Here is a 16,276-nt window from a genome sequence, read left to right on the forward strand (position 1 = left end):
GCAACTTGAATGAAACTAGGAAACAGCTAAAACCCAGAATCATGGTACATGAAAATGAAAACTAGGTAGAGGAAATAGAAGTGTTCTGGCTCAGAAACAGCACTCAAACTCAGGAGGTTCCAGGGTTCCTTTAGAGATTAATGTCATTGGACATCCTAACACTGTCCGTTCTTCTCCATCATCCTCAAATACTGATGTTTTAACCTCTGGCCCATCACCTCAGGACCACAAATGGCTGCTCTAGGTATAAGCATGATGTCCATACTTCTTACCGAAGGGCAGGAAGCAAGGGAGCATAAGCTGGGGAGCTGTAAGCAAGTCCTCCTATATCCCATCTCTTATATCAGAAAGAAACTCCTTCCCAGAAGTCCTCCCAGAAAGTTTCCCCGTATGTTCTTAGTCAGAACTGGGTCCCATGTCCATCCTTAGATGTAAAGAAGTCTAGGCAGGGCGTGGTGGCTTACACCTGTAATCCCAGCACTTTGGGAGGCCGAGGCGGGCAGATCATGAGGTCAGGAGATCAAGACCATCCTGGCTAACACAGTGAAACCCCATCTCTACTAAAAATACAATTAGCCGGGCATGGTGGCAGGTGCCTGTAATCCCAGCTACTCAGGAGGCTGAGGCAGGAGAATGGCTCGAACCTGGGAGGCAGAGATTGCAGTGAGCCGAGATTGCACCACTGCACTCCAGCCTGGGCGACAGAGCGAGACTCTGTCTCAATAAAAATTAAAAAAAATTTTTAAAAGTCTAAAAATTGGGAATCTGACAAAGGGGACCAATTGCTTTGATATCTATTGTTGATTAATAAATCACCCCCAAGTGAGTGGCTTAAAAAACAATTACAATATTATTATCTCTGTTTGTGGGACTGACTGGGATCAGCTAGGCAGTCTTGTTTGGGATCTGGCCACAGTGGCGGTCAGATAATGCTGGTGCTGGATCATCTGAAGACTCACTTATTCACATATCTGATGCCTGGGTTGAAAAGATAAATAGCTGAGGCTGTAACAACTGGGGGTCCTTGAACATCTCACTCTATTTCTATGTAGTCTCTCTGCATAATCTTCTGGACTTCCTGTATGGCTACTCAGGGATTCAAGGGCACGTATCCTGAGGAAAAAAAAAAGCTAGACAAAAGCCATATTGCCTTTTATGACACAACAACGCTTACACTATCTTCTATTTGTTAAATCAGTCACAAAGATCTGTTCAGTGTCAAGAGGAGAGGAAACAGACACCATCTCATGATGACAAAGTGACAAGTTACAGTAAAAGCATGTCAGACTATAAATATCGTGGCAATTTTTGGAAAATATAATATGCCTCAATTGGCCTTTAGAAATCACAATTCATCCTGGGGAACTGGGAATTGCAGTGTTCTCAGGGTTCTGCAGCTCTAACTAAAAATTAGGGTTCGTCATACATTGTTGGTGAAAATGTAAAATGGTGCAGTTACTATGGAAAACAGTTTGATAGGTCCTCAAAAAGTTAAACATAGAATTACCACATGACCCAGCAATTCTACTCCTATGTATATACCCAAGAGAACTGAAAACAGGAACAAAACCTTGTATACAAATGTGCATAGCAGCATTATTCATGGTAGCCAAAAACTGGAAATAATCCAAATGATGAATGGGTAAACAAAATGTGGTATGTCCATATAATTGATTATTCTTCAGCCATAAAAAGAAATAAAGTAGTAATAGGTTCCACAACACGGGTGAACCTTAAAAACATTGTGTTAAGTGAAAGAAGTCAGGTGCAAAAGGTCACATATTCTGATTCCATTTATATGAAATGTTCAGAATAGGAAATTCCACAGAGACAGAAAGCAGATTCATGGTTGCTGGGGACTAGGGGGAAGGTAGAATAGTAGGTGAATGCCTAATAAATACAGGGTTTCTCTTTGAGAGTGATGAAAATGTTCTAGAATTAGTGGTGATGATTGCACAATGTTGTGAATGTACTGAAACCTACTGAATTACACACTTTAAAATAGTTCAATGGTGAATTTATGACATGTAAATTTTACCTTAATTTTTAAAATACGGGTTCAGTTAGCTAGGAAGAAGTGAGAGAATAAATGATTGGCAGCCAACTTTTTGAAGAAGAGAAACCCTAGTGGCCTGAAAAACATATTTATCTCTCTCTCATTTTTGAAATATATCATTTGCGTGGTATAGAATTCCACGCTGACACATTTTTTTCCAGTGCTTTAAAGATGCCACTCCACTGTCTTCTAGCTTACATAGATTTGATCAGAAGTCTACTATAATTCTTATCTTTGTTACTCTTTATATAATGTTTCCTTTTTTCTCAAGCTGCCTTTAGCATCTTTGTCTTCCTTTGTCAGCAGTTCAAATAATACATGTCTAGGTCTGTTCTTAAATGTTTACCCTGGTTAGTATTCTCTGAGCTTCTTGGATTTTTAGCTTGGTATTTATCATTAGTTTTGAAAATTTCAGCCAGGCATGTTGGCTTATGCCTGTAATCCTAACACTCTGGGAGGCCAAGGTGGGAGAATCACTTGAGCCCAGGAATTCAAGACCAGCCTGGGCAACATAGGGAGACCCCTATCTCTACAAAAAATAAAAAATTAACTGGGTGAGATGGTGCATGCCTATAGTCCCAGCTACTCAGAAGGCTGAGATGGGAGGGTCTCTTGAGGCTGAGAGGTCGAGGCTACAGTGAGCCATCATTGTGCCACTGCACTCCAGTCTGGGTGAGAATGAGACCCTGTCTCAAAAAAAAAGTTGTTTTTCTTTTTTTGAAAAACCCCTGGCCATTATTTCTTCAAATATTTCTTCTGTTCCATCATCTTTCTTTTCTCCTGGGATGTCAGTTGCATATACGTGTGTTTGTTTAATATTGTGCCACAGCTCTTGGATGCTCTGTTCTGGTATTGTTTTGCTTTTTTCACTTTTTTCTTTCTGTTTCATGTCGGATAATTTCTATGGAATTATCTTCAGGTTCACTTATTTTTTCCTCCACTGTGGAGGAAAAAAACTACTACTGGTGAGCCTGACAAAAGCAACCTTTATCTGTGTAACTATACTTACTATTTCCAGAATTTCCATTTTATTATTTCTTAGAGTTGCCATCTCTCTGATGAAATTACCCATCTGATCAGGAAGGCTGTCTACCATTTCCACTAGATCCTTTAACATATTAAACATAGTTCCTTAAGTTTCTCTTTCTGATAATTCCAATATATGTATCATATATCTAAGTCTGGTTATGTTAATTGCTTTGTCTTTTTTTTTTTTTAGAGGGAGTCTCTTACTCTTTCACCCAGGCTGGAGTGCAATGGCACAATCTTGGCTCACTGCAACCTCCGCTACCCGGATTCAAGCGATTCTCCTGTCTCAGCCTCCTGAGTAGCTGGGATTACAGGCATCTGCCACCGCGCCCAGCTAATTTTTGTATTTTTGGTAGAGACAGGGTTTCACCATATTGGCCAGGCTGGTCTTGAACTCCTGACCTCATGATCCACCGGCCAAGGCCTCCCAAAGTGCCAGGATTACAGGCGTGAGCCACCGCGCCCGGCCTGCTTTGTCACTTTACAGTATGGTGATTTTCTCTTGCTTCTTCATATGCCTTGTAATAATATTTTGTTGAAAGCTTGTAATTCCAGCACTTTGGGAGGCCGAGGTGGGCGAATCACAAAGTCGGGAGTTCAAGACCTGCCTGGCCAATATGGTGAAACCCCATCTCTACTAAAAATACAACAAATTAGCTGGGCATAGTGGCAGGTGCCTGTAATCCCAGCTACTTGGGAGGCTGAGGCAGGAGAATCGCTTGAACCCAGGAGGCGGAGGTTGCAGTGAGCTGAGATTGAGCCATTGCACTCCAGCCCTGGCGACAAAGTGAGACTCTGTCTCAAAAAAAAAAAAAAGAAAAAAGAAAGCTGGACATCTATTGTAAGAGAGTAGACTGAGTTAAATCATTTTTATACCTGAAAATGATCACCCCTTTCCTTCTGCTAGGACTTTAGTATGGGAGATTGATTCAGTCTGGTCAGGAGCTGAGCTGTGTTTGGGTTTTGTTCTTGCTATGTTACTGTCAGTGCATAACAGGCTCCAGGTTTCTCTAATATTACTTTGTGTTTACGGTTGAGGCTGGTTTGCCAGAGGTTTGCTCAATGTCATCCTCCATGCTCTTGATGGTATTTCAGCAGTAGACTGCAGTTGTTACTTAATGCTTATTAGCCTGGTTGGTCAGGGTGGGGAGATTCTGTTTTTCTGATTCAGCTTCAGTTTTAGACAGGCACTGTGCCCCTGAATCTCAGGACAGGGCCTTCTCCCTGATCCTATGCCACCCCCAGCTGGAATACTTCTGATGGTCTGGGGCCTACAAAGGTAGAGGATTTTTTTCTTTTCCCTTTTTCCAGCTGCAATGGGTCTTCACCTATACGTGATTTACGGCCTCACGACAGGACTTACTGCTCTTCATCTAGCAACTTAAGGCTTTTGTTTCCATAGCGAAGAGAAGGGAGAAGAATCTGGGAAGGGCTTGGTGCCTTTCCCCTCAGCAGCTGCTCTTCCTTTTCCCCAGGCCTGTACCACGAGTGATATTTTTTCAGGACTCTCACACTACCCCCAGTCTTTCTTGTGAATACACACTAAGGTTCGTGGAAAGGACCCTGCAAGTGAGTGTGAATTCTCCCTGTACTTGTAAGTCCCAGCATTTCTGTATTCTCACGCTGGGCTACAGTTGGCCTTTAGCAATTCATTAAAACTTTTATCTGGATTCTTACAAGCTTGATGGGAGGGGAGTGGGGGAGTCGGCTCCAAATAAGCAAGTATACCTGTGCTACATCTCCTTCAAGATGTCTTTCCTTAGATTAAGGTTAATTGAGTTGACCTAGAACTTCAGCTTGCTGACAAATTCAAGAAAAGTTGTGAATTTACAGAGTGTCTTGTGATTTCTTTTCTTCTTGTATGTGTGATTTCTTTTGTTGTAAGAGTGAAAGTAATGCTACTTCCAACTTTCCTTTCTCAGGAATCCAGAAGCCCGAGAAACCCTATTTTGTAGTTGAATCTCTGTTAGATGTACCTCAGTGTAATTCTTAACTAATACAGGTTCTAACTTCATTCATTTATCAAAAATAATGAAACCATGAGTACCTGAAGAATTGTAACTTTTTTATAACTTCAGGAAGAGAAAAACCTTTCTAAGTGTGACTTAAAACACAGAAGCCATGGCCGGGCACAGTAGTACATGCCTATAATAGCAGCAATTTGGAGGGCCGAGGCAGGAGGATTGCATGAGACTAGGGGTTCAAAACCATCCTGGACAACACAGGAGACCCCCATCTCTACAAAATAAAAATAAAAATTAGCCAGGTATGGTGGCATGTGCCTGTGATCCCAGCTACTAGGGAGGCTGAGGTGGGAAGATCGCTTGAGCCCAAGAGATCAAGGTTGCAGTGAGCCATAATGGCACCACTGAAATCCAGCATCATGGCAACACAGTGAGACTCCGTCTCAAAAAAAAAAAAAGACCCACAGAAGCCATAAAATAAAAGACTAATAAATTCAACTACATAAAATCCAAAAATTTACGTGTGGCAAAAACTCATCATAAATATCAAATGACAAACTGAGAAAAAGTATTTCTGATACATATATAATTTCTTAATATTAAAAAACACTTATACATCAATAAGTGATTTTTGCCCAATAATCTGTGAGCTAAGAATAGGAAGAGATATTTCACAGAAAAGAAGCAAAAAGGTGATTATCATACATTGAAACACATTTATAAATATGTAAAATACAAATTTGCACTTCTCATATCGACAAAGATCAAAAATTTGATAATATTGAGTCAACAAGCATAGGAAGAGAGGCACCCTTACAGAGTTTTGGTGAGAGTGCAAATTCATACAATTGGTAGGCAATTATGCAATATCAACATTTAAAATACACACACCTTTTGACCCATTAATTCAACTCTTAGGAATTTCTCCTAGTTATATACTCATACCAGTGTACAAGAACTTATACACATGAGGTTCATGTCAGTGTTATTTGGTAGAACAAAAAAACTTTAAAGAAATATCCACGGATATAGGATTGAAAATAAGTCATGTTATAGTTTTACCAAAGAAGACTGTACAAACATTAAAGAAAATTATATACAGAAGATATATTCACAATAATTAAAAGTAAAAGAAAAGGGAAAACAGTATCTAGCATGTTTCCATTTATGAAGAAAATATATCAATTTATTTATGCTTCCCATGCTAAATTAATTCTGAAAGATACACGAGTATTGAGGAAACTCTCCAGGAAATTGGTCTAGGGGCAAAGATTTCTTTGTGGAGCAATCCCCCATAAGCACAAACAGCCAAAGCAGCAAAAGTGGACAAATGGGCTCACATCAAGTTAAAAAGCTTTTGCACAGCAAAGGAAACAATCAACAAAGTGAAGAGACAAGCCCAGAATGGGAGAAAATATATTTACAAACTATTCATCTGGACATGGGATTGATAACCAGAACATATAAGGAGCTCAAACAACTCATTAGAAAAAAAAATCTAATAATTCTATTGAAAAATGGACAAAAGATCTTTTGTCAAAAGAAGACATTTCTCAAAAGAAGATATACAAATTGCAAACAGGTCTCTGAAAAGGTGCTCAATGTCAGTGATCATCAGAGAAATGCAAATCAAAACTACACTGAGATATCATCTCACCCCAGTTAAAATGGCTTTTATCCAAAAGACAGGTAATAATGAATGCTGGCAAGGATGTGGAGAAAAAGAGAACCCCTGCACACTGATGGTGGGAATGTAAATTAGTACAGCTACTATGGAGACCAGTATGGAGGTTCCCCAAAAAAACTAAAAATAGGCTCACACCTGTAATCCCAACACTTTAGGAGGCCGAGGTGGGAGGATCACCTGAGCCTATGAGTTCAAGACCAACACGGGCAATAAAGTGAGACCTCATCTCTACAAAAAAAAAAAAAAAATCCAAAAATTAGCTGAGTGTGGTGATGCATGTCTGTGGTCCCAGCTACCTGGGAGGCTGAGGCAGGAGGATTGCTTGAGTCCAGGAGGTTGAGGCTCCAGTGAGCCATGATCACGCCACTGCACTCCAGCCTGGGTAACAGAGCAAAAACCTGTCCAAAAAAAAAAAAAAAAAACCCTAAAAATACAACTACTATATGATCCAGCAATACCACTGCTAGGTATATAACCAATAACCAAAAGAAAGGAAATCAGTATATTGAAGAGATATCTGCACTCCTATATTTACACAATAGCCAAGATTTGGAAGCAAACTAAATGTCCATCAACAGACGAATGGATAAAGAAAATGTGGTACATATACACAATGGAGTGCTATTCAGCCATAAAAAAAGAATGCGGTCCCGTCATTTGCAACAACATGAATGGAACTGAAGAACATTACATTAAGTGAAATAAGCCAGGCATGGCAAAATAATTTTGCATGTTCTCACTCATTTATGGGAGCTAAAAATTAAAACAATTGAACTCATGGAGATAGAGAATAGAATGATGGTTACCAGAGGCTGGGAAAGGTAGCGGGGTGAGGTGTGGGGGTTTGGGTGGGAGAAGGGCAGATGGTTAATGTATACAAAAAATATAATTAGATAGAATAAATAAGACCTAGTATTTGATAGCACAACAGGGTGGTTACAGTCAATAATAATTTATTGTACATTTTCAAATAACTAGAAGTATAATTGGAATGTTTGTAACACAAAGAAAGGATAAATACTTGAGGTGATGGATACCCCATTTACCCTGATGTGATTATTATGCATTGTATGCCTGTATCAACATATCTCACGTACCCCATAAATAGATACACCTACTATGTACCCATACAAAATAAAAATAAAACATTTTTTAAAAGAGAGATACATGAGGAAGAAAAATAGGAGGAGACAGGGATGAGAAAGAGACAGCTATACACCTCTTCTGCCTTTTAAAGTTTGTGACATGTGTAAGTATACTTACTTTAAAAAAAATAGTCTTAGGGATTGAAATAAAATAGATACAAAGGCCCTCCCTCCATCAAGAGGCCTCTATCCTGATCCTCCAATCCTTCTCACAGTTGCTCTCCAGTCCACCCTTCTATATTCTCCTAGAGATACACTGCATTTCTTATTGCCAAATGAACTCCATGGCCCATTCCCTAGTTTCAGCATGAGCTGGTAAGTTTTTCTCCCACCAGGAAGAGTCCTTTTACCCACAACCTGCACTGTCAAACTTAACTTCGACTACCCAGGAGCCCTCTCTGATGACCATGATCCTCACTATGATTTCTCTTTTCTGAAATGGAATGTTTGTGGCCAGAGCCTTACAAATGAGTATATAAGTCTATTTGTAGTGATTGTTGGCTCTTGCTTTGTATGAATTAGTCTTGTCTTTGAAACTACATTTTTAAGTATCTTGAAAGCAGAAAGCCAATGCGGCTCAAATGTCTTTGTATCCTCAACACTCCCCAGCTTAGGGCTGAGCACATATTGGGTGCTTACCACATCTGCTGGGTGGGCTGGATACTGAGGAAGGACCAAAGCCTCTTCAGAGATTTTCAGCCCAAAGGTTTCTTGGCCTGAGACCACCATTACCAGAGCAGAACTCTCTCAAGGAAATTCAGGAATACTGAGGTGTTGGTGGCATATCACAATATCTACAAAAGCTAGGCAGGTAAATCAATAGTCTGGCTATGGAAGTAATGGGTCCTGAAGCTGAATTGGAAAACACATGCCCTGCCTAAAAATTTACAAAATCCGGATTTGAGAAAAATAAACAAACAAACAAAAAAAACATCCTCAGGCAAACAGCATACATCCAACCATGAACAGCAACTAGTCACTTGTGACCCACAGTCAGAAGCGGCCACTAACCCATCTCTGCAGGCATTCATCTCCCTAAGCATGAATGTGCCTCCATGGAAGGTAGCATTTACAGTCTCTCCCAACCCATCTGCAAGCTTGAGGCCACACAGACCAGATACGTACAACCACCTTGGCCTCTCCCTACCACCCTACCACATCAGCCATGGTCCCCTTCGTGCACCTCTGTTACCAATCACCCATTGCCTAAAACATCAAAGATCTCCATTTCCAAGCCATAACCAGACTCCGCCCTCCCTAAATTCATGTGTGTTTCTCAGGTATATTACCAAAACTAGTGGGAGAGTTAGTGGAGGTTCCTCTGGCCTATCCACCCCTTCTTATGAGGTGACACCTGTGCCAAAGCACTCAGTTTTCTGAGGACAGGTGACCATACAGTTGTGAAGGAGAGAGCCGAGACATCAGGCTGGTATAGGGAGTGGAAAGTGAAGACAGACTAGGAAATAGACACTGCTTGTGGCACCTTCAGTCCCAGGCTCAAAACACCCTCATCTACAGACTGAATCACCACATGAGCTTCCCTACTACATGTACCTTATGAAACAGGAGGGCTTTGTGATGCAGTCTGGTGGCCTAGTTCCGTCCTCTGTGAGGTGGACATGACAAGGCCTAGCACTGGGAGTCATTAGGCACCAGAACCCTGAATTCTGAGATAGAGGGATGGCTGATCTCATGCTAATGAAGTTTAGACCATGTTGAGCCCTACTTTTGTTCTGTGGGAAGTTGGATATCCCTTATACATCTATGGCTCCATCTTCATCGTTATTGTAATTATCTGGCAAGTGAAAAGGAGCCACCATGAATTGAGTTCAGAACCTAAAAGGAGCTGCTGCCGGGTAGGGCTGTGATCCCAACTGAACTAATTAAGCCTCAGATAAGAAGCCTATAAGTTCTTAGCGTGCTCCCTTATAATCCCCACCCCAGAATTTTTATAGCATACTTTCAGTTACCTTTGTGTAATACTTTTCTTCTCAGAGACTATAATTCCTTACCAGGCCCTTCCCGCAACATACTCTGATTGAAAAGCCAAGAACCTCTCTATTTGGCTTGGATTGAGAACTAGATAATATGAAGTCTATCTTGCTGGATCTCGGAAGATCTCTGAATATGGGGGATTTTTCTGGTTGGTGGGCTTTGTAAGCAGAAGTCCTTTGGTTGTTAGAACCATTTACCCTTTCGTCTGTTCTGCTTTTCCTCCTGTGTCATCCTCAGCATCCAGCAGGACTTCTCTGTGAATCAGATGGGAGGTATAGAATTTGGAAAAGCCTCCAAGTGAATCCAAAATAAGCAGAGAAGGAAAATGGGGTAAAATGTGGAATAGGCAAAGGAAGTCCAGGAGAGTGTATAAAATACAGATAGATATATAGAAAGCGAGTGGAAAATGTATGTAAGTTTTGTCTCATTTTGGACATCAGGAAGAAAATGGTGTCCCAGCTTCACATTCTAATGTTTTTGTCTTCTAAGTGTCACCAAAAAGTCAGGCAAAGAGCTAGAGATGCAGCATCAACAGGTAAAGTCCCAATCTCTCCTCTGACTCCCTTCCACTGTGGGTGTTTCCCATGAATCCTGTCCCTCTGTGACCTCTGGAGCCAAGAGCCAGGTGCTCTGCCACTGAAGACTCCAGTTCCCCAGACTGAAATTTCCATGGGTGGGAAATCATAACTTGAGAATGTTCCAAAATCCTGTACCTCAATGCCCTGGAAATGAAGAATTAAGAAAGTAGAGCAGATGTTCTTAATTGTATAACTTACTAGTTTTATGACCCTGTGGAAGTCATTTCATCTCTCATTCTTATAGACAAAATGAGCAAAACACTGACAATCCTGCCTCAATCACATTGTGGTTGTAAAAATCAAATGAAATTAGATATGGGACATTGTGTTACAGCGATGCTGTACTCAGACATGCCTTAGAGTACGGACTTTTCAGGACTGTAGTCTTTTCTTGATGAAAGTCAAAGGCCTTACTATTCAGCTTCCTATAGGATGCCTATGAAATTATCCCATGCCATATAACACTGTCTCCCCGTTCCTCAGCTAGGAGACGTTCCCGGGAAGAAGCTGAGAAGCCACAGAAGCTGCTCTCCATCATTAAAAGGTGATCTATTGCTCTTTGCACTCTATCAACAACCAGCCTGGCCTATGATGATTTCTTGGCTTGGCCTGGGGCAGGACTAAGGAGAAAGATAATGGCTGGGAGGGAGACATACACAGTGGAAGCAGGGACACTGGTTGAGAGGGTTGCCAGGGAAGAGTGGGGTTCACATGTCTCAGGAGAGATGAGCCGCCCAGTTCAGTTCTGTGCTAGGGTAACAGCAGTTCTACGATTCAGGATTTTACTAGTGTATAATTCATAAAACATATTACATGGAGCTGCACTCAGCCATGAGATAAGTTACCCAGTTAAGAGAATGGGTTTTGAATAAGGAAGTCATCCTTGTCTTATTCTCTTTATACTCTTTCAAGGGAATAAAGCTATACCCTTTCATGGGAAAATACCTGACTCTGGCTAGACTCTGCTGACATGACCTCCTCCGGTTCTGTCTTCAGTGAGGCCAGTACTTGGGACACTCCTTAGATAGGAGTCTATTATATTATCCTCTCCTTAAGAGCTCTAGAGAACAGGACTGGTTCCGAAGAGATACTGGGTATAACATTAGGGGTACCAAATACCCCAGAATGCAGGAGTCCCACAAGGACCTCATTTTCTACAGCTTGGAAGTACTGAATACAGGCTTTGGATTTCTTAGCCTCAAATAAGACTGGTCTGGGTTCTAACTGGTGATGTTCCTGGTGATGCCCCATCAGCTAACTGCCTAGCTCCATTCTCCTAGTTCAGCTTTTCAACAAGGTCAACAGAGAACTGACTCCAACTCCCAGCCCTCTCTGAGGGCCATGCCCTCCCATGGGTTGTCTGAGGCCTTGCCCAACAAGCTCCAGACCATCAGCCCAGCCCACCACACCTTGCCAAATGGCATTTTCTTAGCAAGGAAAGCAGACAGGTAGACAACAAGATGGTATAGGCCCCAGGGTTTTCAGGACTGGGAAAGGAGAGTGCCCACTCCAGCCCACACTCTTCCAAGAAGGCAGATGTCACCCCATCGTTAATTTTGCCGTGTTTCCCTTCCTAGCCAGGGCTGGCTTCCTCTGGAGGGAAGTGTGCGGCGAATCCTGTGTGCAGATCCCTGCTGCCAAATCTGCAATTCTGTGGCTCTGGAGATTCAGCAATTGCTGGTGGGTGAGAACAACCAGATCTCCCTGACTTTATCGGGGCCATTGCAGGGCTCCTCTTGCCTAGAGATGCTGTCTACGTCCAGTATGTCTTTAGATCAGAGTCTGGAGTTTCGTTCCTGGCACACCAGAGAGCTTTCACTGTCATCTGTAACCCCAACACTGTCACAATTAACAGATCAGAAATCTTTAACCCAGTCAGCTGCCCAGTCAACGTATGCAGATGGCATACAAGATTACTGGGCTGATCAGCTCCAGCTAGGGCAGGAATTTCAAGTGCCAGATGTGCTCCGGGGCCCAAACACCATAGCTTCTTCAAGGCTTGAGAAGCCAAGGGCTCCACTGAACCAGGAGGAGATGATGCAGAGCAACCCCAGCCTTGTCCAGGGAAACCAAGGCCAGCATCACTTGAATTCCCAGGTCTCCTTGCTGTCCCTGAACCCAGAAACCCTGAACCGGATGCATCCAATGGCCTTGCATATGGTCCTCCCTGCCCACCTGCCATTTCTCAGTCCTGAAGTGCTGAGGCTTCTTGAGGTACATGTTAAAAAATGGATGCATTTCCAGAGGTGGGGGCTCCCAAGGCGTGTGGAGGAGTCCCTGAGGCAGCTTATGCCAAACCCACCATTGTATTACCAACCTGGAAATGACCAGCCAGTTTCTTTCAACCTGAAGAATACTCCTCAGGTCTCTCTTCACAGATTTGAGACCATTTCCCTCCAGACCTGGTATTCATGTGTGGCTGGCCAGCCCATCCAGACCTTCTGGGTTTCTGAATGGTCCACAATGAACCCAGAACAAAGACACCACTGTCAGCAAAGTCCAAACCCTATGGCTCTAGCCTTGCCCTCTCCAGCCCTTCAAGCCCTAAGTGGCCCCCATCCACAGTCTGGGGGACAAGATAATGACTCAGGGAGTGATCTCCAGCAGAAATACAGCCAGCTATTCTGTGGGCTCCCTTCTCTGCACAGTGAGTCCCTGGTTGCCACTTTCACGGGATCTCAAGGCCTTCCCAAGATTGAAAATGTGCCCAAGCCCCCCTTGAAGGATCCTTTTCTCTTCAATGAGCTCTCCTTCCCCCAACTGCTCCCTAAAACTTCACCCCAGTCAGCCCCACCCTCTTCCCCACTTTCCCCAAATTGGGTGTCTCCATCTGACCATCAACGAGCTCAGATCAATGTCCCATTTCTGACTCTGGCTGAGTATGAAGCCTTGGAGTGGCACCTGCTACAGAGGCAACTCCAGCTTCAGTGGGGCTGGCCAGCTGCCCTCCAGAGGTCTCAGCACACCCAGTGCCTCATGCAGCATGAGCCCTGTGGCAAAGCTCAGTCTCCTGAGACCACGACAGCTTCCCAGACAGGGAAGTCCATCTCAGTGCTCACCAGGGAACTACTCTTCTTCCCGGAGCATGCCCGGAAGCTGCTGGAATTCCACATCCAGAAACAGTCGATTCACCATCGCTGGGGCCTGCCTCAGAAGATCCAGCAGTCCATCCAGTTGCTCCTTACCTCCACTGACCAGCAGACTGTGTCCTGCAGCAGCACAGCCCTGGCCAAGGTGAGCATCTCCCAGCCTGTAGCCCTAGAGGCCAACGGGGCTTGCGATGTGCTGTCACCCATTGCGGCCCCAGTGTCCATCCCCAGGCCACACTTGTTAACTCAGGTCAAGGCAATACTGCAGAACCACATCAACTCCAAATGTGGACAAATCCACCAGGGCAAGATCCCCGCCTGTGTACATAGGTCCTGGGACTGCAGAATTTCTGGGGTCCTGGCAGTGGCTCCTTTTCCCTGCATTCCAGAAAGCCAGTTCCTGGAACTGCAGACAGCAAGTGACCCAGACCTGCATCACAAAGTTATGCCCTGGATGCCAACGGCCCTTGATCAGCAGCAACAGGCTTTACCAGGTACTGTCACTGAACACCCTAAGCTGCTCCGAGTCTTGTCTGTGGAAGCCATTGAGAAACTGGAGACAACTTTACGGCACAAGCATCTGGCCTTCCTGTCAGGGCTGCCTGCTCTGTATTATGTGGCGCTCCCCAGGGCCCTGGCCCCGGCAGTCACTAGCCAATCTGTCATCACAGAGATGGTGCCTAGTCCCGTGGAAATCCCAGCAGAGTCTCTGATTCAGATGGTTTCATTTGAAGAACAGTGTATAAGTCTTGGGCCATGCCCTCAAGGCAACAGTGAGAGTTGTACAGACATTGCAAAAGAGTTCCAGCCTGCAGTGCCAGTAAAAGGAACAATGGAGACGCTGCCTCTAGAAAGCCAGACACATCCTACTAGCCCCCACTCACTCCAGACACATATCTTGACCAAACTAAACTTCCACCTGAGAAAAAAGGTCCTAGAGATACAATGGGGAATTCCCATTAGGGCAAGGAAGTCCAGGGAACAAACTGTTGCAGCACCAGAGAACATATCCACACAGAAGTCTCTTGAAAGTCTAAACCACCAAGGGGAGACATTGCTCCAGGAACTGCCCATCCTACCAGACACTCTTCCTGCCCCTAATCCAGAAGGGGTTCACCTTAAAGAACAGCTGGCCAATGACTTGAAGGCAGTGCAGCAGAACCAAAAGCAATCCAATTCCAAAGCTGTACCCCAGGGTTCTGCCCACTCCGTCTCCAAGATCTCACAACCCAGTGGGGACATGACAGAGGCCCACATGCTTTGTGTTCAGGTAGAGGCCAATGTGAACAAACCCAGCCTGGAGGAACTCTGGGGCCCTGAGCCCCAAAGCCCTGGCAAGAGCAAGGACCCAGCCCATGTCCCCATGCTAGCAGGAAACAGAGAGGACCCAGAGGAAACCAAAGCAGCCAGGGACCACAGAGAAGGGGATGCGGGGTTTGGGTGCTCCTCAACCAGAGAAGAGAGACGCCCTGCTGAAGACCAGAGGCCAGCAGGGATGCTTCCAAACAAGACACCCCGAGGGTCCTGGCGATGGAGCCGTAGCTTTCATCTTGCTGATCCCTGTCAACACAGCCCCCAGCATCACCCTCAGCTTAAGCTCCCACAGCTACCTCCACGAGTCCCTGGGGAGAAAGAGTCTGAGAAGGACCTGCAAGACAGTCAAACCAAGCTAACTGTCATCCTTGAACCAGCGACAATTCCTGAGAATGCCCAGACTGTGTTGCCCCAGGCTTCACAGGGTCAGCCTTTCCTGAGCCAACCAACTCAGGCTAAGCCTTTGCAGGGCCAAACTTTGCAAGGCCAGGTTTTGCATGGGCTGGTGATGCCAGCCCATGCTCAAAAGAAGCCCAGCCTTCCAGAGTCTAGCTTCAGAAATAAAATTAAATGTTTTCTGCAGCATATTAACCCCAAGACAAAAGGTAAAGGGCATGAGGACTCCATGTTCTCAGCCGCTGCGAAGGTGGCCAAAACCAGAAAAGAAAATGTTGCAAAGAGCCTGGCTCCAGCCAAGAGCCCTGTGGGGAGAAGTAAGACGGAGAAGCCAACAGGTTGCTCCAGGGCCCAATCTCGTCCTGCTCAGAAGCTGGTGGGCCCAGCCTTCTTGGATGGTCCCCAATCCCTAGACGATAAGCTCCGGCTACACTCCAGACAACCTGGCTCTGCCTCAGCCCTGAGCTACCCCCGCCACTGCCCTCGTCACTGTCCTCGAGAGGCTTGTGCCACCAAACCAGGGCACCCAACCTAGCTCCTGACCCTCACCTCAGATAGAAACATTGGTCCGCTCAAGGAGAACATGCAGAGCCATGAAAAAGAGTTTATAGGCTCCCCAACTGCTGCAGCCCTCCAGAGGACCAGTATTGTCATTTCCATAAATGTGCAGGTGGGACAGATGCCACTAGAAATACACTCTATATTTCTCAGCAATACATTGTCTGTCTGCTCCTTGTCTCTGCTGTATTGTGTTAAGGGAAGGTGTGAGGGAGGCTAAAAAGTCCTTCCTGTCTAGGGAAGGAGCTTTAACTTACCTTTCAGATGGGTCACCATTCCACATCAAAGAAGAAAAGCTTTTATCTAGAGTGCACTGAAGTTAAAGGTCATGCTTGATTTCTGAACATTTACCATCCATCCCACCAGAATATTTTCCACTGTCCCATAACTCCAGGGCCTAGGAGAGTGGCTAATGCATAGTAAGACCTTACATTAGTTGAATCCAAAGTCAGGGCTGTGGAGACA

General features: G+C 44.4%; 2 protein-coding genes across 3 annotated transcripts in view; one reads left to right on the forward strand and one right to left on the reverse strand.

Annotated features, from left to right (window-relative positions):
- PHF24 (PHD finger protein 24) overlaps positions 1 to 16,276 on the reverse strand; it is a 309,837-nt gene that overhangs the window by 252,186 nt on the left and 41,375 nt on the right. The window lies entirely within an intron of this gene.
- FAM205A (family with sequence similarity 205 member A) lies at positions 9,483 to 15,967 on the forward strand. Its single transcript, XM_001164235.7, has 4 exons — positions 9,483 to 9,737; positions 10,366 to 10,411; positions 10,938 to 10,998; positions 12,032 to 15,967. The coding sequence occupies exons 1-4, from the start codon at positions 9,594 to 9,596 to the stop codon at positions 15,786 to 15,788; spliced, it is 4,008 nt and encodes a 1,335-aa protein (XP_001164235.3). The 5' UTR covers positions 9,483 to 9,593; the 3' UTR covers positions 15,789 to 15,967.

Source organism: Pan troglodytes, chromosome 11 (genome assembly GCF_028858775.2).
Source record: "Pan troglodytes isolate AG18354 chromosome 11, NHGRI_mPanTro3-v2.0_pri, whole genome shotgun sequence".
Taxonomy (NCBI): Eukaryota; Metazoa; Chordata; class Mammalia; order Primates; family Hominidae; genus Pan; species Pan troglodytes.

Coding starts and splice junctions, on each gene's coding strand:
- FAM205A (XM_001164235.7), top strand. CDS start 9,594: ATGTTGAGCCCTACTTTTGTTCTGTGGGAAGTTGGATATCCCTTATAC. Junction 10,412..10,937: donor TAGAGATGCAGCATCAACAG/GTAAAGTCCCAA, acceptor CCCGTTCCTCAG/CTAGGAGACGTTCCCGGGAA. Junction 10,999..12,031: donor CTGCTCTCCATCATTAAAAG/GTGATCTATTGC, acceptor TTCCCTTCCTAG/CCAGGGCTGGCTTCCTCTGG.